Source organism: Temnothorax americanus, unplaced genomic scaffold (assembly GCF_048541705.1).
Source record: "Temnothorax americanus isolate GAGA-0224 unplaced genomic scaffold, ASM4854170v1 Scaffold12, whole genome shotgun sequence".
Lineage (NCBI taxonomy): Eukaryota > Metazoa > Arthropoda > Insecta > Hymenoptera > Formicidae > Temnothorax > Temnothorax americanus.
This window is the reverse complement of record NW_027509253.1, coordinates 583,535-604,702: the sequence shown is the minus strand read 5'-3', so window position 1 is coordinate 604,702 and position 21,168 is coordinate 583,535. Positions and strand designations below refer to the sequence as shown.

At 35.9% G+C, this 21,168-nt stretch overlaps 3 protein-coding genes and 2 pseudogenes across 5 annotated transcripts; 4 read left to right on the top strand and 1 right to left on the bottom strand.

The window, feature by feature from the left end:
• The first annotated feature begins 818 nt into the window (after positions 1-818).
• LOC143893303 (venom acid phosphatase Acph-1-like) lies at positions 819-2,742 on the top strand. Its single transcript, XM_077398521.1, has 3 exons — positions 819-1,284; positions 1,348-1,613; positions 1,761-2,742. The coding sequence occupies exons 2-3, from the start codon at positions 1,470-1,472 to the stop codon at positions 2,028-2,030; spliced, it is 414 nt and encodes a 137-aa protein (XP_077254647.1). The 5' UTR covers positions 819-1,284; positions 1,348-1,469; the 3' UTR covers positions 2,031-2,742.
• Positions 1,799-5,840, bottom strand: LOC143893302 (uncharacterized). Its single transcript, XM_077398520.1, has 4 exons — positions 5,401-5,840; positions 5,220-5,337; positions 3,021-5,110; positions 1,799-2,695 (listed from the first exon to the last, which is right to left on the bottom strand). Exons 1-4 carry the CDS (start codon positions 5,443-5,445, stop codon positions 2,237-2,239), a joined length of 2,712 nt encoding a protein of 903 aa, XP_077254646.1. The 5' UTR covers positions 5,446-5,840; the 3' UTR covers positions 1,799-2,236.
• A 1,077-nt stretch (positions 5,841-6,917) lies between these two features.
• LOC143893296 (uncharacterized) lies at positions 6,918-11,251 on the top strand. Of its 2 annotated transcripts, XM_077398512.1 has the most exons (9): positions 6,918-7,317; positions 7,550-7,856; positions 8,140-8,579; positions 8,669-8,815; positions 8,957-9,156; positions 9,240-9,293; positions 9,369-9,611; positions 9,748-9,819; positions 9,891-11,251. In XM_077398512.1, exons 5-8 carry the CDS (start codon positions 9,083-9,085, stop codon positions 9,812-9,814), a joined length of 438 nt encoding a protein of 145 aa, XP_077254638.1. In that variant the 5' UTR covers positions 6,918-7,317; positions 7,550-7,856; positions 8,140-8,579; positions 8,669-8,815; positions 8,957-9,082; the 3' UTR covers positions 9,815-9,819; positions 9,891-11,251. The 2 variants fall into 2 exon arrangements, with proteins under 2 accessions (XP_077254638.1, XP_077254637.1); XM_077398511.1 differs by having other exon boundaries at positions 6,921-7,317; positions 9,748-11,251.
• A 1,727-nt stretch (positions 11,252-12,978) lies between these two features.
• Positions 12,979-16,737, top strand: LOC143893299 (uncharacterized; annotated as a pseudogene). The gene is made up of 7 exons (XR_013255764.1): positions 12,979-13,091; positions 13,172-13,357; positions 13,476-13,541; positions 13,625-13,705; positions 14,689-14,775; positions 14,911-14,970; positions 15,222-16,737. The product of XR_013255764.1 is annotated as an uncharacterized LOC143893299 (transcript).
• A 2,158-nt stretch (positions 16,738-18,895) lies between these two features.
• On the top strand, positions 18,896-20,106 carry LOC143893341 (uncharacterized; annotated as a pseudogene).
• Positions 20,107-21,168: the final 1,062 nt, after the last annotated feature.

The following is a 21,168-nucleotide window of genomic DNA, read 5'->3' as shown; positions in this document are numbered from 1 at the left end:
TTTCACGAATCTTCAAACGTACGTGGCTAATAATAATCTTGCAACGCGACATCGCGACGATTTTGGTTAATTTCAAGGGTACGATCGAAATGAAGCACGCCCGTGTTTCTACTATAACTAACTAAATTGAATATATATTTGTATAATACGAGTAAGGGTTGATTTATAATAGCCGTAACCGTTGATTTAAGCCGTAATCTTTAAAAAATTGACTACGCACAGTCGAATGTGAGAAGAATAATCGACTGTGCGTGGTCTATTTCTTAAAGATTACGGCTTAAATCAACGGTTACGGCTATTATAAACCAACCCTAAGGCTGAGTTTCCACTGAGAGTTACTACACTTCTGATAAGGCCCGGTCGTAACAACCGACCACGCACAGTTTATTATTCTTCTTGCGGTCGAAGAATAATGAACTGTGCGTGGCCAATTCTCACGACTTACGACTTACAACACCCATTGTAGACCAGGCCTAAGGGTTGGTTTATAATAGCCGTAACCGTTGATTTAAGCCGTAATCTTTAAGAACGTGACCACGCACAGTCGATTATTCTTCTCACATTCGACTGTGCGTAGTCAATTTTTTAAAGATTACGGCTTAAATCAACGGTTACGGCTATTATAAATCAACCCTAAGCGGATTTTAGCGGAACAGAATACGGCCCCTGGGCCCAAGTAATGCTGCGTTCTGATAGGCTGTTCTATGCCGGTCGCTGATTGGTCTTGTTTATGCGGCTGTAGCCACACGATCGCGACGATCGCGACATCGCGTTGCGCGACAGTTGTACATACATACTACACGTCAGCCTTCAAGGCCCGGACACATAGAAAAACTTAAGCAGTAAAACTCAAGCAATAAGCAAATCAGCCAATCACAGTCAAGAACTTAAGGCACGGCCCTAAGCGGTAGCGAATCCATACCGTTGATTTCTTACTGCTTAAGTTTAACTGCTTAAGTTTTTCTATGTGCCAAGGCCCTTAAGCTTGACTACGCGCTAATCGCCATATTTGAAAAGTTCCAATTCTGGAAGATACACATATATATATATATAGCCGCTATAATATATAAAATAAATTATAAACCGATTTGGTACGGTTCGTGGCTTTAACGTGAGCAGGCGTTTAGCTATTAAAGAGCGTTTAAAAGTGCGGCGACGTACTAAAACCGAGAGAGAGAGAGAGAGAGAGAGAGAGAGAGAGAGAGAGAGAGAGAGAGAGAGAACAAAGAGAGGAGAAAAATGAGGAAGAAAGCGAAAGCTAGGCCGAAAACTAAGAAAGCAACGGTAAACATTTGCAATTAATATCGATATACGTATACTACGTATTTACGTTCCTCTTTTTCGTAGACGTGCGAAAAATTGAAAACTCGGATTCAGAAGACGGAGCAAACGATTCTTCGTAGAATACAACAAGTAGTGGAGGAGGATATACAAAATATATAGTAGGCGATATATCAAGGACGCGAAAAATGATGGTGTATAGTGGTGACGCGAGAAACATCGTCGGGGTTCTGAAAAATCTTGATCTCTGGTCGCCTCACATTCCCACGGAAGCGTCTGCGTTGATATTCGACGTATACTTCGATAACGATACGGGTATTCACGGGATGAAGGTAACATTTTACTTCCTTGCTCTATTTATTGTTTAGAATATTTTATGTTCAGTTTTTACAACTATTCGATTCAGAGTGTTTATTATTGTTATTTAAAAATGTTCCAGCTGTCGTTAATAACTTGAAACAATACTAAAATTATTTCAGATTACGTATTACATGAATATCGACGACACGACGATCACTCTGACACTACCAAACTGCACAGATATATGTCCACTACAGACTTTAATAAATGCCACTATCAATCTAATACCTCAGGACTCGCGATCTTTATGTAGCTGGTCTACCGAAAACTTAACGGAAGAGAAAAAAAAGGAGGAATTTAACTCATCGACGTACAATGGATTCATTTCGTATCAAAGCAAGATTTTAATATTTATTTTAATATTATTTTATGTAGCTTTTAATGTTTAAAGCACGCATATACGTAGAATTTTAAATGTTACGTTTAGTGTGATAAAATCAACATTTTCTCTTTTATTTTTATAAGACTTTTAGATGTGTAAAACATGAAGACAAAAAAATATAATGTAGAAGTAGATAACTAAATGTATGTAACTCTACGTAATGTTGTACGCTTTGATCTTTGAACTTAAAAAACGTTATATGTTATCTTCATGTTAGATTGCGAGATTAGCACGACGGACTAGCGAAAGTGACTTTTCGGCGAATTGTACAAAATAATGCTTCGTGAAAACTACCGCACTATTTTCCAAAGCATTTAACCATCGCTTCTCCGCAGTATCCAAGTCTAAACCTGTATGTTCAAGTTCCTTGTCGATGTATTGTAATTTCCAAAGATCCGCGACATGAGGTATAATTTTTTCCACAGATCGAGATCTTTGGTCGATCGGTATAATTGTACGATATTTTTCAAGAGCGATGTTTAACGCGTAAAATACCAAATGCAATTGATTTATCACGACATAGGTGTTTTTCCGAATTTTCCCCTCATTTTTGGTCAGCGCAGACTGAAGCGATTTTAATTTCGTCATCAAGTAATCGATTACCTTGACGCATATCGGCAATGAGTTACAAAACTCCAGAATTATTTGTACACGATATATCCATATGGATGTCTAGAAAGAAAAATTTATTGTATAATTATATTGCATAGTTATTGCTACTCCATTTTAAATACGTTCCAAACATTTCTAATAATGATTTTATATATATGCACATATAATGTTTTATCTATATATATATATATATATATATAGATACATATATTTATATTTGTATATATACACACACATAAAATATATAAAATATTATGTGCGTATTTATATATATATTTTTTGTTTATGTATGTATATATATTTTCAAGTTGTCAATATGTATCATGTTATATACTTGATTGATGTAATATTTGTAAATATAAAGAATGCATAATGTAATATATACCTCGGGGTAACTTGTCTGGTTTTCACGCATTATCTCATTCAGAGTTTTGACTATTGCTGTCACGATTACTTTTATGCATATGTTGGGCTTCTTCTCTTTTGTAAAAATATCAGATATATTCAGTACCGTGTTCACAGCTTCCTCTTCCAAACTATCTTTCCAATAAATATTCCTCTGCCGTTTTTTCATCACGTATTCCTCCATCGTTTTCTTATCGCAAAGCGCCGAGAGAATCACTTTAATCGACTCGGTGATTACACGGTCTATACGTAGCGACTCTACAGTCAAGTTCAACCAGTCGGCAGAAATCATTTTGTCTTCATTTTCGTTTTCTTTCTTTAATAGATCCCGTGCTCGTCGCGATTTATATTCTTCCGGTTTCCCCGTTATAGGAGAATGGGCCTCTTTCTCGAAGCTAATCTTCCCGTTATTACGAGATCGCAAATTGTAACGATGTCCGATATTAGTATCCGGTATTACAGCTCCTTGTATTATGGAAGCAGAAGCCGTCGTTTTCTCGCATGTACGTGTCTTTTCGTTGCGAGGATGTGGTTCGTAACGATGCTCGATGTTCGGAGTGCATTTATCGTCGATAGACTCCGCGGCTACCACTGCAGCATCATCTTCCAAACGTCCAGAGGTGCTATCGTTTATCTGCTCATCGTACGTGACGATCTGACCGTCGGAATCCTCATCGTTATAACCATCTGATATTTGAAAAATAGATTTTGCACTTATGAAACTTTCGAGACTGCCATTGCTGGATGTCGACATCCCGTCAATCGAAGAGGTGGTCTTCCCTGTCTCGTATGTACGTGTCTTTTTTTTGCAGGGTTGCAATTTAGAATAATATTCAGTGTCCGATAAACGTTTATTATCGGCAATAGATCTCGCTTCTACCGCGGCATCGTAATTAAATATATCGTAACGTGATGTACTGTACGCACTATCCTTGCTTGGATATTCAGCGATGGTATTGCTCATCCACAAGGCGGGACTATTATCAGCGCTATCGAGTAGAATGTCGAAATATTTGTCAGGATTAACATTTGACATTTGAGACACGTCTTTTTCAGTTATAACCAAGCTTTTCGGACTGCCGTCAGCGTCTGGCACCTTATCGGCTAAATAATTTTGGTTTCTCGTTGAGATGAAGCACTCTCTATTAAACGTATTTTCCAAATCAAATATTGGGTCGATAGATTGGTTTCTCGCTGGTAAAATAACGTTACATTCACTCGGAGGGTCAGCGTGGTTCTTTTGGAAAATACGTTTATTTTCGATTATTTTCTCGTTCATCCGCTCAATACCACTAGTCGATCCTCTCTGCACTGAGCATCCTATATCTTTTTCAAATTCGAAGCACTGATGCTCATCAGGTATGCCATAAGTCATATCAAAATCTTCTTCGTCCTCTTCACTTACTGTCGATTCCAGATCCGTTTCTGGAATTATGTAGGATCTTACTTTTTTTTCCTCTTCTCTCTCGCGACACGTGTTAGAACTTTGGTGCGTCCATTGTGTCCAAGACTCAACGGGCGATCGAGTCGGATCGTTCGCCGACATGGATAGGTTATTTTCTGGGGTATTTTCAAATTTAGAGTAGAAGACAGCTCTTTGAGGAGTATAAACGCATACGTTGGAAATATTGAGAGGAGTTGACGTTGCGAAAGTATCCCTCAGGTTTGTTCCGTCAGTCACCGATAAATCGTTATTCACGGGAGATCTCGGTCGTTCATCAACATCAGTACGCTGCTCATCTTCGCGGTGACGATTACCGCGTGCATCCCACTGTCTGTCAAATATCTGTTGCAATTGCTCGACTGGAATTTGAGAAGCACAGACGATGGCAAATTTCAACCAGACAATAGCCTGAATGAAACTCAACTCCTCGTTGCATCGCTCCAAGGTAGATGTCCCGTTGCTGAACGGTCGAGACGACGTACGTGGTACGTCTAGAAAATGTTGACAATAGCACCTGTAGTTATCGCGCATAGAGTCTTCGTTGAGAACGTTCGCATGGGAAAATGCGGGATCTCTCCTCGAGGATGATTTTCTCGAGGTATTTCTCGTACGAAGCAGCATGCGATCTGAGAAATATAATTGACGTTCCACGTTATACTTTCTAATATACAAAATGTGTGCGCTTGGTGTAAACAAAATAATTCACGAGTGCTCTCAACCTCAGAGTGAACTTACCCGAGTCACTCAAATCACGACTTTTATCGCAAGATTCCTCCTCCTCCACTACTTGTTGTATTCTACGAAGAATCGTTTGCTCCGTCTTCTGAATCCGAGTTTTCAATTTTTCGCACGTCTACGAAAAAGAGGAACGTAAATACGTAGTATACGTATATCGATATTAATTGCAAATGTTTACCGTTGCTTTCTTAGTTTTCGGCCTAGCTTTCGCTTTCTTCCTCATTTTTCTCCTCTCTTTGTTCTTTCTCTCTCTCTCTCTCGGTTTTAGTACGTCGCCGCACTTTTAAACGCTCTTTAATAGCTAAACGCCTGCTCAATTTAAAGCCAAGAACCGTACCAAATCGGTTTATAATTTATTTTATATATTATAGCGGCTATATATGTGTATCTTCCAGAATTTGAACTTTTCAAATATGGCGATTAGCGATTAGTCAAGCTTAAAGGCTGACGTGCATACAACTGTCGCGCAACGCGATGTCGCGATCGTCGCGATCGTGTGGCTACAGCCGCATAAACAAGACCAATCAGCGACCGGCATAGAACAGCCTATCAGAACGCAGCATTACTTGGGCCCAGGGGCCGTATTCTGTTCCGCTAAAATCCGCTTAGGGTTGGTTTATAATAGCCGTAACCGTTGATTTAAGCCGTAATCTTTAAGAAATAGACCACGCACAGTCGATTATTCTTCTCACATTCGACTGTGCGTAGTCAATTTTTTAAAGATTACGGCTTAAATCAACGGTTACGGCTATTATAAATCAACCCTTACTCGTATTATACAAATATATATTCAATTTAGTTAGTTGTAGTAGAAACACGGGCGTGCTTCATTTCGATCGTACCCTTGAAATTAACCAAAATCGTCGCAATGTCGCGTTGCAAGATTATTATTAGCCAATTACGTTTGAAGATTCGTGAAAGAATAAGGCTGAGTTTCCACTGAGCGCGTCACGCGTCGCGTCGTCCGAGTTGAACCACGCAAAACATCTCATTTCATTAGGCCCGGTCTACAATGGATGTCGTAAGTCGGAGTCGTAAGAAATTGACTAATCACAATCTGTTATTCTCCTTGCGGTCGACGAATAATGAACTGTGATTGGTCAATTTCTTACGATTCCGACTCGACATCCATTGTAGACCGGGCCTTACATTCTTGTGACGGGATCGAACGGGGATGTTTTGCGTGGTTCAACTCGGACGACGCGACGCGTGACGCGCTCAGTGGATACTCAGCCTAAACATCCCATTTTCGATCCCGTCACAAGAATGTAATGAAATGGGATGTTTTGATTGGTTAACTTGTGACGACGCGACGCGTAAAGGCTGATTTATAGAGGCCGTAACCGTTGATTTAAGCCGTAATCATTAAGAAATTGACCAATCACAGTCAACTGTTTTTCTCACATTCGACGGTGATTGGTCAATTTCTTAAAGATTACGGCTTAAATCAACGGTTACGGCCTCTATAAATCAGCCTTTAGGGTTGGTTTATAATAGCCGTAACCGTTGATTTAAGCCGTAATCTTTAACAAATTGACCAATCACAGTCGAATGAGAGAAGAATAATCGACTGTGATTGGTCAATTTCTTAAAGATTACGGCTTAAATCAACGGTTACGGTCTCTATAAATCAGCCTTAACGCGCTCAGTGGAAATGGAAACTCAGCCTTAACCTATCTCGAGAGCACGTAGAGTCCGGGGGGATGACGCGTGGCTCAGTGCTCAGTGCCTAATGATTAGAAACATCAAGGTCCGTGGTTCGAATCCGACCCGGCCTTCGTCCCATATATACTCTGCTAAGAGGTTTTTTCCGCGTAAGATCCTTATGGATTAATGGTCTGCACGATTGGGAATCGGAAAGGATTCACAATCTGCAAGGCTTAAGATTCGTAAAGGATCAAAAAGATTAAGGTATTTTAAGTGTATCACGGTGGTAGTGTGAATGAATGACTGGGTCTACATTGCTTGTGCTAATTACCTTAGGGTACAAGGCACCTTATTTCCTCATCCGAGGAATGTAACAGATAAAACCCCCACGTAGAGTCCCTTTATAAAGGGACTCTACACTTGGGAGCACCAGCACTCGAGAGACACGGTAAGTACGACATACGCGCGGAGCGAGATCGACCGTGACCGTGACTCTTTACGCGACGCGACGATTAATTACTGTTATACTTATTTTATTTACTGTTTATTATTACGTTTTTACGTGAGTGTTTATACATACAGGTTAATTAACCTATTTACTGTTTACTACGTTTACGTGAGTGTTTATACATATACAGGTTAACCTATTATATTATTTTTTATTTTTATATTGACGGCAGGGAGCTGAGGATATTGAGATCAAGGAGCCTGTTCACACGAGGCCTTTCTGCCGCGCGATTGCGGCCGCGCGTTAACAACGTTTGCACGAACCGCACGCGCGTACGCGAAATGGCAGTAACACCGTATAATCGTGCCGGCGATATACTGAATTTGAATTGCTTCGTGCTCTTATCTGGAGATTTCGTATCCCTACATCACGTTACCATTGCACCGCTGCCGGAACAGAAGGTTCTCTACGCTTGGCAGAAAATGACGACTGACATGTTCGATCCCGATTTCGTTGATCGCAGAAGAGCTGGACTCGAGGTACGTTTCCGATTTGCACGTATAACAGTAGCTGCGGTCCACTTGACGCTACAACGGCTTTGAAGCGTTCTTCCTCTCCTTCTTTCTTTATTGAAAGAAAGGAGAAGAGAAATGCTTCGAAGCCGTTGTAGCATCAAGTGGACCGCAGCCAGTATCGCGCGATGAATGTTGTACCCAATTATAACCTCAAATGAAGTTGTGCACGTTGCTAGTAACGCTGTCTGTAAAAATTTGCGTAAAAGATGATATATATAATCATATTAACATATTACATTATTTTTAGATGTAGCTGTGATGAAAGAGAATTAGATGGTGACTTAATTTTGGGAGATATAGGTCAAGGATTGCCATTTAAAGCTGGTACGTTTGATGGGGCTGTCAGTATTTCTGCGGTTTAGTGGTTGTGCTATGCAAGCAAAACTTTGCACAATCCTACAAAACGTTTATAACGTTTCTTCTCAACGTTGTATGCATACCTGTCAAGAGGCGCAAGAGCAGTGTTACAATTTTACTCAGAGAACGGTGAACAGGAACGATTGATTGAATTAATTATGGCACAAGCCACAAAAGCTGGTTTTTATGGCGGTGTAGTTGTCGATTTTCCGAATAGCGCAAAAGCAAAGAAAAAATGGTCTTGGTTTTAATGACCGGAGGAGCTGCTCCGCTTCCAAAGGCACTAGGCGTAGAGAATAAAGATAGATAAACCGTCGCTAATTCAAGAAGGTTTGATCCTCTCATTGTCCGTTATCCGTTATATCTATTATTTCTCTATTTTACCTTCCAAAAATTGTGATAATTTTTTTTATACATAGGGAATACATAAAGAAAGCCAAGGGTAAATCATTGAAGAAAAGTAGGGACTGGATTTTATAGAAGAAAGAAAAACGGCGCCGGCAAGGGAAAGAAGTTAGAGATGACTCCAAATTTACTGGACGAAAGAGACCCGGGAGATTCTAATTGTAAGATATACTTCGTTAATATAAAAAACACTATTTTAATAATTTTTTTTTAATTTATTATTGTTATTTATATTTATATATTACTGTTACTTATCATTATGAGAACAAATTTATATTATATTATTTACATATTATTTACAGCTCGACTTGAGAGAGATTGGCAGCGGGAATGGAAATATTGGTCAGGGCAACATTGTGTTGCAAATACAAAAGATACGTAATGTAGCTACGCTCAAAGAAAACGAAGAATCGAGATCAGTTCCGCGGATGTTAAAATTATTGTTGACAGATGGAAAGAATAACTTTCAAGCCTTAGAAGTTGAACATATATCGGCTTTAAGGTAAATGTATTAGATTAGATTGCGTTACTTACTGCCTTGTGTCGCTTTTTACACAATGTCTCTTGTAATAATTTGTTTTATAGAAGTAACGTGGATAAAGCACTGAGAAGCCTGCAAAAGACCGACAGCAGATATAAGTAAGAGAATTTATTATAATTTTTCTTTTTCATACACTTATCGTAATTATTAATTGAATTATAATTTTATTGCAGTAACGCCAAGAAATCTCGCAAACCACAAGAGCCGCGTGGCAAACGGAAAAAGAAAACCGAGGACAGTAAATCAAGCAGCGGAAAAATATCCCTATTTGACTTTCTCGAGGATAAATTACCTGTACAACCTGAGAGCGTCGAAACAACTAATTTGTCTCAAAACAGCTACATACAAAATAATGAAAGTAATCAAGATCGTTTTGAATCAAGAGGATTTGATGTACAAAGTGGAAGAGGTGGACGGTACGTATCTTACTAAATTAATATATTATCTAATATGTGTTACTAACATATACCAAACCATAACTATCTTACCAAGCAAAATCGTAAAATATTTAATGAAGTATTGTAATGACTCTTAATTGATGTCTCTTAATAGGAATCAAAAAGGTGGTCGTGGTGGTTATTGGTTATCAACCACCTCCGAGATATTCAGAGGACCATAGATATAGTAAGCGAACAAATAATAACAGTAACTCCGCCATGTACTCGCAATATAACTGTGCTACTCATGCACCGCAGAACAAACCGCCGCGGTTTCAACGTAACCAGGAACCTCATATTAGTATCAACACAACGGAGGCAGAGAAACGTATCAGAAGTTTTCTCAGCCGATTGATTGACAGAAATACGTTTGCTCAGTCGCGTACAAGTAACGTAAACGCCAGTGATAGCGGTAGCGATACCAGAATCCAGACTGAGGAAAAGAATCTCGGTAGTAACAGAAACTTTAATGACCTCGAGCCCGAGGCCAGAAATAGGCATTCTTATGATGCTTCTTATAATAGGCATAATCGAGCTCAGCAAAACGTAACCCCTAAAGTATATTCAGCTAATACAATTGAACAGAATTTTATACATATATACATTATATTATTAATTATAAGTTATGTATTACTATTATTTCTAATATAATTCATTTATATATAGATAATATAGTGCTCGAATTGTGAGGACTTACTGGTTGAATCGTTTGTGCAATATACCTTTTGACATGTGCATCGAGATCTTGGAAATAACGATTAAATACATATTAGGCAGCAAATTGAAAAACTCACGAACTAGACGCTCATATTACCTTCTAATTTACAAAATATACTATAAATATCTGTGGTTGCTTTTAGGCACTGTGTCAGAAAATGTGATTAAACGCATTAATCGATTAACAATGTATTTTGAAATGTTGTGTGACTGGCTCGTCAGTTTTAACAATGAGTTTGTTACTTCCCATAAATTATCTATCAAGCAGAAGAACGTACGACATGGTATTATAGTAAAAAACTTGTTTCACTGTATCAGAAAGTGCATGCACAACAAAATTGAAAGTTACTCAGAAAACCATCATCTAGCGAAACTGTTCCCGCTTACATATGGCAACTGTGATGAACAAATGATTTATTATCACTTGATTCCTGCCAACAAAATAAAATCCATTGTAATACGATTTGACCAGCAACTGAAGACTCTACTTCTGAAACACATCAAGAACATTAACTTTTTTCGAATTCATGGCCGGGGAGAACATCAACGATAATGAGAACCCGACGATCTCACTACAAAATACTATTGTTATGGAGTGCCACTACTTTATAAAATTCATGAAACGGAATGAATTTTTGGTGACAAATGAAGATCTGTTTAACTGTCTGGAACAACTTACAAGTCAAGGAAATCTGAGAAGTCTATTTTAACTTCAAGAACTCTGTAATGACATCGCCAAAGGCAGACCGCATGATGGTTTAAAAGAATTGATTAAACGGTATAAAGAGTGGGACTTGTGTTTACGTTGGATTTTATAAATAAGAGGATAGATATGTTGAAAACTGACGATTTGTATGTTATATAATGTATTACGTTGTAAATAAAATAAGCATGAATAGGCATTATAGAATTTCAGATGACAGCAATGAAATAAACATTAAAGAGGTAAATTTTTATCGAATGTTTAGATAAAATTCTAGTAAAAATTTAAATTTTCTGCACTCATATTATATTCTAGTAGTGGGTTAATTTAAGACAAACCAGTAAGTGAGTTTTATGAAAAAATCGGTTAAATAGGAGATTCGGTGTTTTGGGAAACAGCATATTATGCCATACATTGATACATTATATTTTTTTTCTAAAATTGCGAAACATTTACACGAGTAATTTCATTCGTATAACGAACTTTTTCAAAGATACCCGGGAAAGATTTTCTTATATGTATATAATAATTATATACGATACGGTTATACATAAAATACCTGAACGCAATTTTATTTTTTATAATAAAACAATACGAATGCATTCATCTCTAATTACTTTTCAATCATTTTTATTGTGTATCATATATATATATATCGGGTGTGAGAAAAGTCTGGAAACGGTCAAATATCTCGAAAACAAAACGTTTCTGAGAAAAATGTTTCGAACCAAAGTTGTAGGGTTTTAAAAGTTCTATTCAATGATCATATCCGTTTGACCTTGAGTGGAGGCGTCAAGGCGAGGTCAAGACCAACCTAATTTTTTTAAATAGAACACCCCATTTTTTTATGACACAGTATTAAAGGTGGCAAGGGGACGTCTCCAAAACACTAATTGAAAACCTATTTTCGTTGAGACGTGCCTGAGTTATGAGCTTTAGACGTTACGGTGCCGCCAGCATTAAGGTGAAATTTCATGGGCAGTAAAAAGCAGCAGCAGATCGTACTGATTGGCTATAAAATAGAGAAGTTCTAGGAACTCGAGAACTTCTCTATTTTATAGCCAATCAGTACGATCTGCTGCTGCTTTTTACTGCCCATGAAATTTCACCTTTAGTGGGTGCTTTCCAGCAAGGAACACAGGCGACACTGCGTGGCACAGTGCACAGTGTCAGAGTGTCAGACACAGTGCTTTCCAACAACGACACGGCGAAGCACATCTCGACACAGCATCGGTGTAGAGTTCGAGTGTGTTCTGTAGGCATTGTTGCCAATCTTTTATATCTCAGCACTAGTTTTTTATTTATTTTATTTGTTTAAACATAACCTTTTTACTGCTTTCACATTAAACATAACTTATTTACTGCTTTAAAATTATTCTGGTGAAAAATCCTTGCAAAAATATAAATGTCCACAATGGTCAAGTTTTGCGTTCCAACAAACACTCATACACACTATACACAGTGTTCGAGTGTGTCGCATAGTGTCGCACCGTGTCACCTTGCTGGAAAACAGCCAGAGTGATGTACCGCCACAGTATATACAGTAGCGCAACTCCTCTGATTTCGTGTTGGCCAAAACGGATTGCGCATGCGCGAAATAAAGCACTACCTCTGTCTCTTTTCTTCTTACTCTCTTTCCTTTTCTAACGGATTTAGAGGCACATTTAAATGCTAAGGCGTTAAAGTGCTATAGACAGCTATAGATTGACTTGATAAAAGTCGGAAAAAAAATAGTGTGAAGTGTGTGATTGTAAAGTAGGTGATTGTGAAGAGATTTGTGAAGTGATTGTGAAGTGATTTGTGTATTGGAAGTATAGGAAGGAAAGTTAACCTGTATAAATTTTATACAGGTTTTCTTTTCTTTGAGAGCACTTTGATCTTAGCTTTGTTTCAGATTTTTTGCTACAAGAAGGAACTAGAAAATGGAAAAAACCATTAAAACTTTAAAAAGAAAGTCATTGGTGTGCAGTGACAGGATGTATGAGCACCATAAATGTGGAAAAACGACATTTCTTCCTCTTTCCAAAAGAACATGATAGGTACAAATACTATTTTAATAATTGTTTACATTATTATTTTATTATTTGCGTAATTTAATTAATTATTCTGACATATACAGGTGGTTGGCATGGGTTCAAGCATGCAGAAGATCAGACTTAATACCGAAAGGCCCCGAGTATGCTCACCGCAATTGTCGATTGTGCCATGTACATTTTGAGGAAGATAAATATAAAATGGTCAAAAGTCGAGCTCGCCTTCATTCAGATGCTGTACCAACAAGATGTTTAGAGTTCACTAATAATAAGTAAGTTTTCATATATATTAGTTTTAATTACTTTTTATTTGGAAAATCTATAGTTTTGTGATACTTCAGAATATTTTTGATAGTAATATAAAATAATTAAAAATATATTCTTTTACAGCAGTACTACAGCTTCTGCAGTATCAACGGATGGAATAGTATTAATGGAATATGAAAACAATAATGTGTAAGCTATTTTTGCATTTATCATAAAAATATTAGAAAAATTAAATTTAAATTAACACATAACTCAAATCAACTTTTTTCCAGAAGCACAATAATGGACAACGATGAGGCTTTGAACATTGAACAACACATGTCAATGGACACTGTACAAGAAGAAACAACAAGGTGCGTCAAATAAAAAAAAGATATATATATATATATATATGTAGGAAAAAAAGGCTCTTGTCCTCTAGGTCCTTAATTCTCTCCATCCATCATATAAAAAGAATTTATAGTGAAGGGGATAAGAGGCTACAAGGGTTCGCAAGCATCCTGTAAAATTTCAGTCTGCTTCAGTCTGCTGGTAGCAATCAAATGCAGAAATACTCAAAAATCAATGAAGAATTTAAAATATAAAAAAATATAAGAAATATCTACAACTCTTTTTTCTATTTTTAAATTTATAATATTTTATAACATAGTGTTAACTTCAAAGAAGATGTATGAATTCTTTTATATTTTTTCAATTATTTTAATGATGTGTATAAAATGGTCTACATGTCTGTTCCGGCATCGAAATTATTGTCCCGTAATCCACACGAAACGTTCGTTGGAAGCATCGCCACAATTCGTTCATTTTGCAGATCATCGCGAACGCTCTCGAAACGAAACGCTTGGCTTAAACAAACACGTGATCGTCACCAGTATATACAACTTCTGCATTTGGTTGCTACTAGCAGACTGAAGCAGACTGAAATTTTACAGAATCCTAGCGGGCTTTTGTGGCCTCTTGTCCCCTCCACTATAAATTCTTTTTATGGTGGACGGAGAGAAGGACCTAGGACAATAGCCTTTTTTTCTTAGAAAAGTTTTCTTATATGATGTACGAAATATGCACGTGTTGAGTTTGAAAACTAAAATTGATCGGTTTAGATATATGGAAATGGATTACGCGCGTTGATCTTCTAATAACATTGAATAATATCGATTTTACGTATCATTTCTATCTTCAAATATTCGATTAATTATTTGAAGTTATTTTTACAAGTGAATTTTGTCCGACGTGAAATATAATTTCATGTTTAATAATCGTCACAATTACCACACATTTTATATACAAATATTAAAACCAAAATTGTAATAGCTCATTTAACTCGATTTTTTTGTAGCAATACATGTTTCAACGTTGGAACGTTTGAGATGGATCTGGATGTACAGATTGCAACTCCATCAACAAGCAGAGAAGAAAATAACAGGTAATAATAAAAGACCAGTAATTATTTTCATAAACATTTACCAAAAACAATATATATAATAATTTTTTTTCAATGTTTGGAAAATATTTGAATATTGTAATAAAAATAACATTCTTTTAATTATACCTTTTGCAGTAACTTGCAATTACCTGAACCTGAACGTGTAATGAATAATGATGCTGAAATTGCTGGACCGTAAGTTTTATTTATTTTACTTCAATCTATATATCTCTTTAGCCCGTATCAGACTACGGATTGGGATTGAGATTGGATTAAAATTTAATCAATCAGAACAGAGAAAACTGATCTCAAGTTTAGTAAACTTTGCTCTGATAAAATTTCAATCCAATCTCAATCCCAATCCGTAGTCTGATACGGGCTTTACTGTATTAATTTATCATCTGTTTTTGCAATCTGTAAGAAATGTAAATATTTTGTGTGCGCAGGAGCACATCTGGCACATGTACGAAGACCCAGCAAGCAAATATGTCTTCCGACAATTCTCCTCGAAAGACGAAACTGAGATTGAAGAATAAGAAGTTGAAAGCGCAAGTTAAAAGTCTGCGAGAAACGATTAGACGGTTAAGAAAAGGTAAAGTGCCTAACTCCAAAAAAAAAGCAGCAAATGCGGAGGATGCGGATCAGTTTGAGACTCTGCGTACATTAGGAAGTAAGTTATTACCTGTAAGGTTTGCGAGATTGTTGTCGGTACAAATTGATGCGCAAGTAAAACGTAGTCGTGGTAGAAGGTACGATCCTGAATTTAAAAAATTCGCATTATGTTTATATTTTTTAAGTCCGCGAAACTATAGAGAATTGAAGAAATCAATTCCATTACCCTCAATACGTTGTTTACAATCATTGACTCAAACGTGGAATATTGCACCTGGTTTAAATAATAAAATTTTTGATACTTTAGCATTAAAATTAAAGTCATTGCCTCCGATGGATAGACATTGTATTTTATGCGCGGATGAGATGAGTTTAAAATCTCATTATTTATAATGTATCGCGAGATGAAATTATTGGGTTTGAGGATAATGGAAAGGAAAAATCATCTGTACCTGCAAAAAAACGTTTTTGTTATAATGGCACGTAGCATTGCAGGAAATTGGAAACTTCCTTTATGTTATTGTTTTGTCGAAAGTACATGTCGGAATCATGATTTAAAAAGTATAATATTTGAAACAATAATTAAATTAAGAATGAGTGGTGCAACAGTACATGCATTAATAACAGATATGGGATCTAATTTTATCCATTTATCTCGCGAGCTAGGAATTTCGACAAAAAACTCAATCTTTTTAGTTGAGGAGGAAGAAAGTACTTTACATTTTTGATACTCCTCATTTATTAAACAACACGTAATAATCTCCTAAAGCATGATTTTCAGTTTAATAATAAAATAGCATCATGGACTCACATTGTTCAATTTTATATGAAAGATAGTAAACAATGGATAAAATTGGCACCTAAAATTAACGAAATGCCATATTGAACCCAATGGTTTTCAAAGAATGAAAGTGAAACTTGCTTGCCAAGTATTTAGCAATCGTTGCGCTGCAGGCATGTGTACACAAATGTCTCACGGTTTACTTCCAAGTGAAGCAGTTGGAACCATTGATTTAATAGACCATTTCGATAAATTATTGATATTTTGAATTCTTTTACTGCAAGTAGCCCTAAAAAATATGGTAAGTTTTTACCGGAAGCAAAATACAACAACAGTTTTTTAGAAGAAATGATATGCTTTTTGAAAAGTATTAAAGTCATTGATAAAAAGGGTACTAATGTAAAAGTAAGATGTTTGAATGCTGGCAGATAACGATTAAAAGTATAATAAAACTTTGGGAAAAATTAAAATGTTACAATTTTCCATACTTGAAAACACGTAGGATTAATCAAGATTGTCTCGAAAATTTTTTTGGTTCGATTAGACAACAAGGTGGTAATTCTTTAAATCCAACACCTATACAATTTTCACGCGCTTTCAAAAAACTGTTCAGTATAACATTTCTGAAACATCCAGATACGCAAAATTGTGCTCCAGATGGAGATGATATGTTAAGTCTAATTGGGACACCAAATTCTACTTCATCTACCGTATCTGAATCTGTTCCATCTTCAACGCGTATAATTTTAGACATCCCAAATCATGATTATTATACAATGGATCTGCCAGAAGAAAATGCATTTAAATATGTATGTGGGTACCTAACAAGAAAATGTTTAGAAATACATTTATGTGATATATACATGTATAGACTATGTAAATAAAAGCAAGGCTACTTTTGATGATACAACGTTATATTCTTCATTTCGAGCTTATGAAAACAATGAAACAAACATGTTCGGGAACTTAAATGTAGCAAGCGATGATTTCTGTTTATATATACATAAATTAGAAGAAATATTTGTGACAAATTTTGAAAAAAAATTGTTTTCAGAAAAATATTGGCAGTTACTTATTTCAGCTTGTGCAAATATAATTTTTGTAACCGCCGGGTCCGCATTTTCCTAAAATATTTCTTATCAATTATTTTTGCGTATGCGTATTTATTATACATTATCAGAACATAACAAATCATGTAAGAAGAAAGAAAGTAAGAGGAAAAATAGAAAACTTATAAATATTCTACATTTATAAAAAAAACTTTTTTGATCTTCACTTTTTATGTCTGTATCTAGCCTTGTTTTTATAAGTATTTATGTAATTATATATTCTTATATTTATATTCATTATTACTATATTATATTATTTTTGCTTTTTGTCTGTCTCTCTTTTCGATTTGTATCGAGGTGGATCGAGTAGCTGAGATACGAATAGATGAGAGAGGTTGGTGAAAAGAAGCTGAAGAAGTTTGTGTATTATTATTAGTATTACAATGCGCGAATATATATTTAGTTTTTAATATTAATAAGCCATGCAATTTTTTTTGTGCAATAGCTTAGCATTATCAGTAAAATTTTCAATAATATGTATTCCATTATTTGTAAAAATTTATTTAAGTATTTATATAAAATGTAAAAATTTTATTAATATATATTATAACTACATATTATCGTATCATTAAAAAATTGTGTTTATTACTACAAAAAAAATGTATAATATATATTTAATATATAATATATTGTAAATGTGACATGTTTTATAAAAATAAATAAATGTATACATTTAAAAAGTGTTATATATTAATTTAAAATGTTTACATTAATTTCTTTTGCTGTGTATACTATGTGTGTATACTTTTATGTGAGAAAATTAATCTATATATATTATGTGTTATATACTTATTTTACATTTATTCCATGACTTATTTTATTATAATATATATTTATATATAACATATATATACTATTATTATTAGTATAATATTTCATATATTAGTATGTATATTTCATTATTTTGCATCATTAACAATTCATCTATTATTATGTAATATTTTTCAATATTTTTTTTTTAATTCTTTCATTTTTTTGCGCGCATTGTTAACATTGTACATCGTTAACAATAATTCTGCATAATTTTTATTGAAACTAACCCAGCAAACACAGAATACACCTTTGATAGCAAATTGTCGCCAAGATGGCATCAAATTCCAAATTTAATGCCATCTTGGCGACAATTTGCTATCAAAGGTGTATTCTGTGTTTGCTGGAAACAGATATAGTTGTATCTCGCGCCAACTGCGTTAAACTAACCTCAATATGGGCTAACGAGTAGGAAAGAAAGAGATGACGAAGAGAGAAGTGAGACAGAATACTGCTTTATTTCGCGCATGCGCACTCCATTTTGGCCAACACTAACATCAAAGGTGCCGACCGAGAGTTGCGCTACTGTATATACTGTGGTACCGCGTGGAGGTTGCATAGTCGGACCTTACACCCCTGTGTGGGGGTGTATTATCGGATTAAACCGACGGTAATATCTCGAAACGTTTTGTTTTCGACAAACAACAAACGTTTGCAGTTAATAATATTCTTTTGTTTTAACGTGGTTTGTCGCTCCACGACAATCGTGCCCAGCGTCCGACGTGCGTGCATTCTCGTTAATATTTTGATAAATTGTGAGAAAATGTATACTGCTCGAGAGTATACAGATATGCTAATTACGTATGGAATGGCTGGAGAAAACGTCCGTGCCGCCGTTCGACTCTACGCGGAACGATTCCCCGGGCGTGAACGACATCCCGGATACAACGAGATTTTGGGATGTGTCCGACGCGCCAGAGAGACAGGATCTCTTTTGCCAAATTGGCGAAATACTGGTGCACCGTTGCAACGTCGCGTAGTCGACGAAGAGAGAATCTTCCAAATATTCGAGGATTTCGAGGACGATCCCGAGAACTCCCAGAGACGACCTACCATACGCCGTGTCGCTGGTATGCTTGGTCTCTCCCGAAGCGTCGGCGTAAATCGGGTTCTACGTCAGGACGGATTTGCACCCGTATCATTATCAACGGGTGCAGCAACTTCTTGCAAGAGATGCAGAGCAGCGCATCTATTATTGTGAAGGTACTTTTATCATCTTTCTTTAATGTTTACGCTGATTTTTTAACAAATATTAATTATCGGCGAAATACACAGGGTTCCTCGCGCAGTGTCGGCGGAACGCTCTTTTCCCCGACCGCATCCTGTAGACGGACGAAGCGACCTTCACACCAAATGGCGTGTTTAACTCCCATAATTTTTTATTATGGAGAGGTGAAAATCCGCACGCCATTCGCCAAAGCGCGTTCCAATATCGCTGGTCGATAAATGTTTGGGCAGGAATAAAAGCAAACCGAATTGTAAGTAGTAAAGTTTATGAGTTAAAAAAGTCCGTCTTTGAATCCCTCATAGTTTTTTCAAATTACACTCTTTCTATGATTTTCAGATCGGTCCCTACATTCTCCCGCCACGTTTAACCGGGGAAATTTACGCGCGGTTTCTGGAAAATGAGTTGCCCGCGGTCTTCTCGAAGACGTTCCCCTTCGTGAACGGGAAGAGCTCATTTACCAGCACGACGGGGCTCCCGCGCATTTTTCGCGACAGGCGCGAAATGTTTTAGACGCGCGATATCCGGATAGATGGATGGGTTGAGGTGGCCCAATAATTTGGCCGGCGCGGTCGTCGGATCTTAACGTGCTCGACTATTTCGTTTGGGGTTACATCAAAGATTTAGTCGAGCACAGGCGTGGTGGTACAGAAGCTGAGGTACGAGAAGAAATTCTCGCAGCTTTCGGTACCATCACGCAGGAAATGGCGCACCGCTCGACGCGCAATATCACTCGAAGGGCCGAACTCTGTATACGAGAAGGAGGAAGGCACTTCGAACAGTTCTTGCATTAAAATATGAAAATATTTTAATGCAAAGTGGATTAGACCTACTGGGGATACCACTTAAAAAAAAATGCGCCATGCTATCTACCGCAAGGTGGTGTGGAAATGATAGCGCTCTATCATTTTCTTGCCACAGAAAAAAAAATTATTTTTTGGCTCGCAATCTTATATCGCGATTGCTATTCATGCACAATTCACACGCAAAAAATATTATTTCAGTGCTAAGAAAACCAATTACTCCATGCATTTCTCTTCTTTTAACGGTCATCTTCGCAAAGAATATTTCATTTTTATAATAATCTTAAAATACACTCATCACTCTATTTATTTAAAACAAATAATATTCTAAATTCTAATTGTTTAACTATTCAATTAAAAATATAAAATTAAAACAAAAATTTGATTTGCTTATTATTTTGACTTTTCTTTGATAAAATGGTATAATGTTTTTTGAAGGAGTATAAATTCTTTTTTCTAGTACATGATAAAGACTTTTTCTAAAATTTGTGATGAATACATTTTAAGATTATTATCAAGAAAATATCCTTTCTTAAAAAACCCCGTTACTTACCAACAAAAAAAAAGTAATTCAATTACGTAATTCCAGAATTACGATTGTGTGTACATAATAGAAATTCAAGTATTAAAATTGCGTACATAAGTAAAATTCGAGAATTACAATTATGTACATAATTTTAATTCCCGAAAATTTTTTATGTCATAACGTAAAATAAATTCAGAATTAATATTTTGTCTAGACATATAATTGTAATTCTGCATTTTCAATTATAGCTTAATATATAATAATTCAATAAATTATAAGTATGTCTAGACATAATAATAATTTCTTTTCTTTAAGTATCGATTTAATTTGATAAAATTTTTATGATGATATTAAATAGTAAAATGGCGTGCCGTATACGCACAGGTAAAAAAATATCATTCTAGTGCTAAGAAAACCAATTACTCAGTTTTCTCTTCTTTTAAGTAACAATGATCTTTACAAAAAATGTTTTCTTGATAATATTACTTAAAATAAATAATATTCTACATTCTAATTATTCAGTTCTT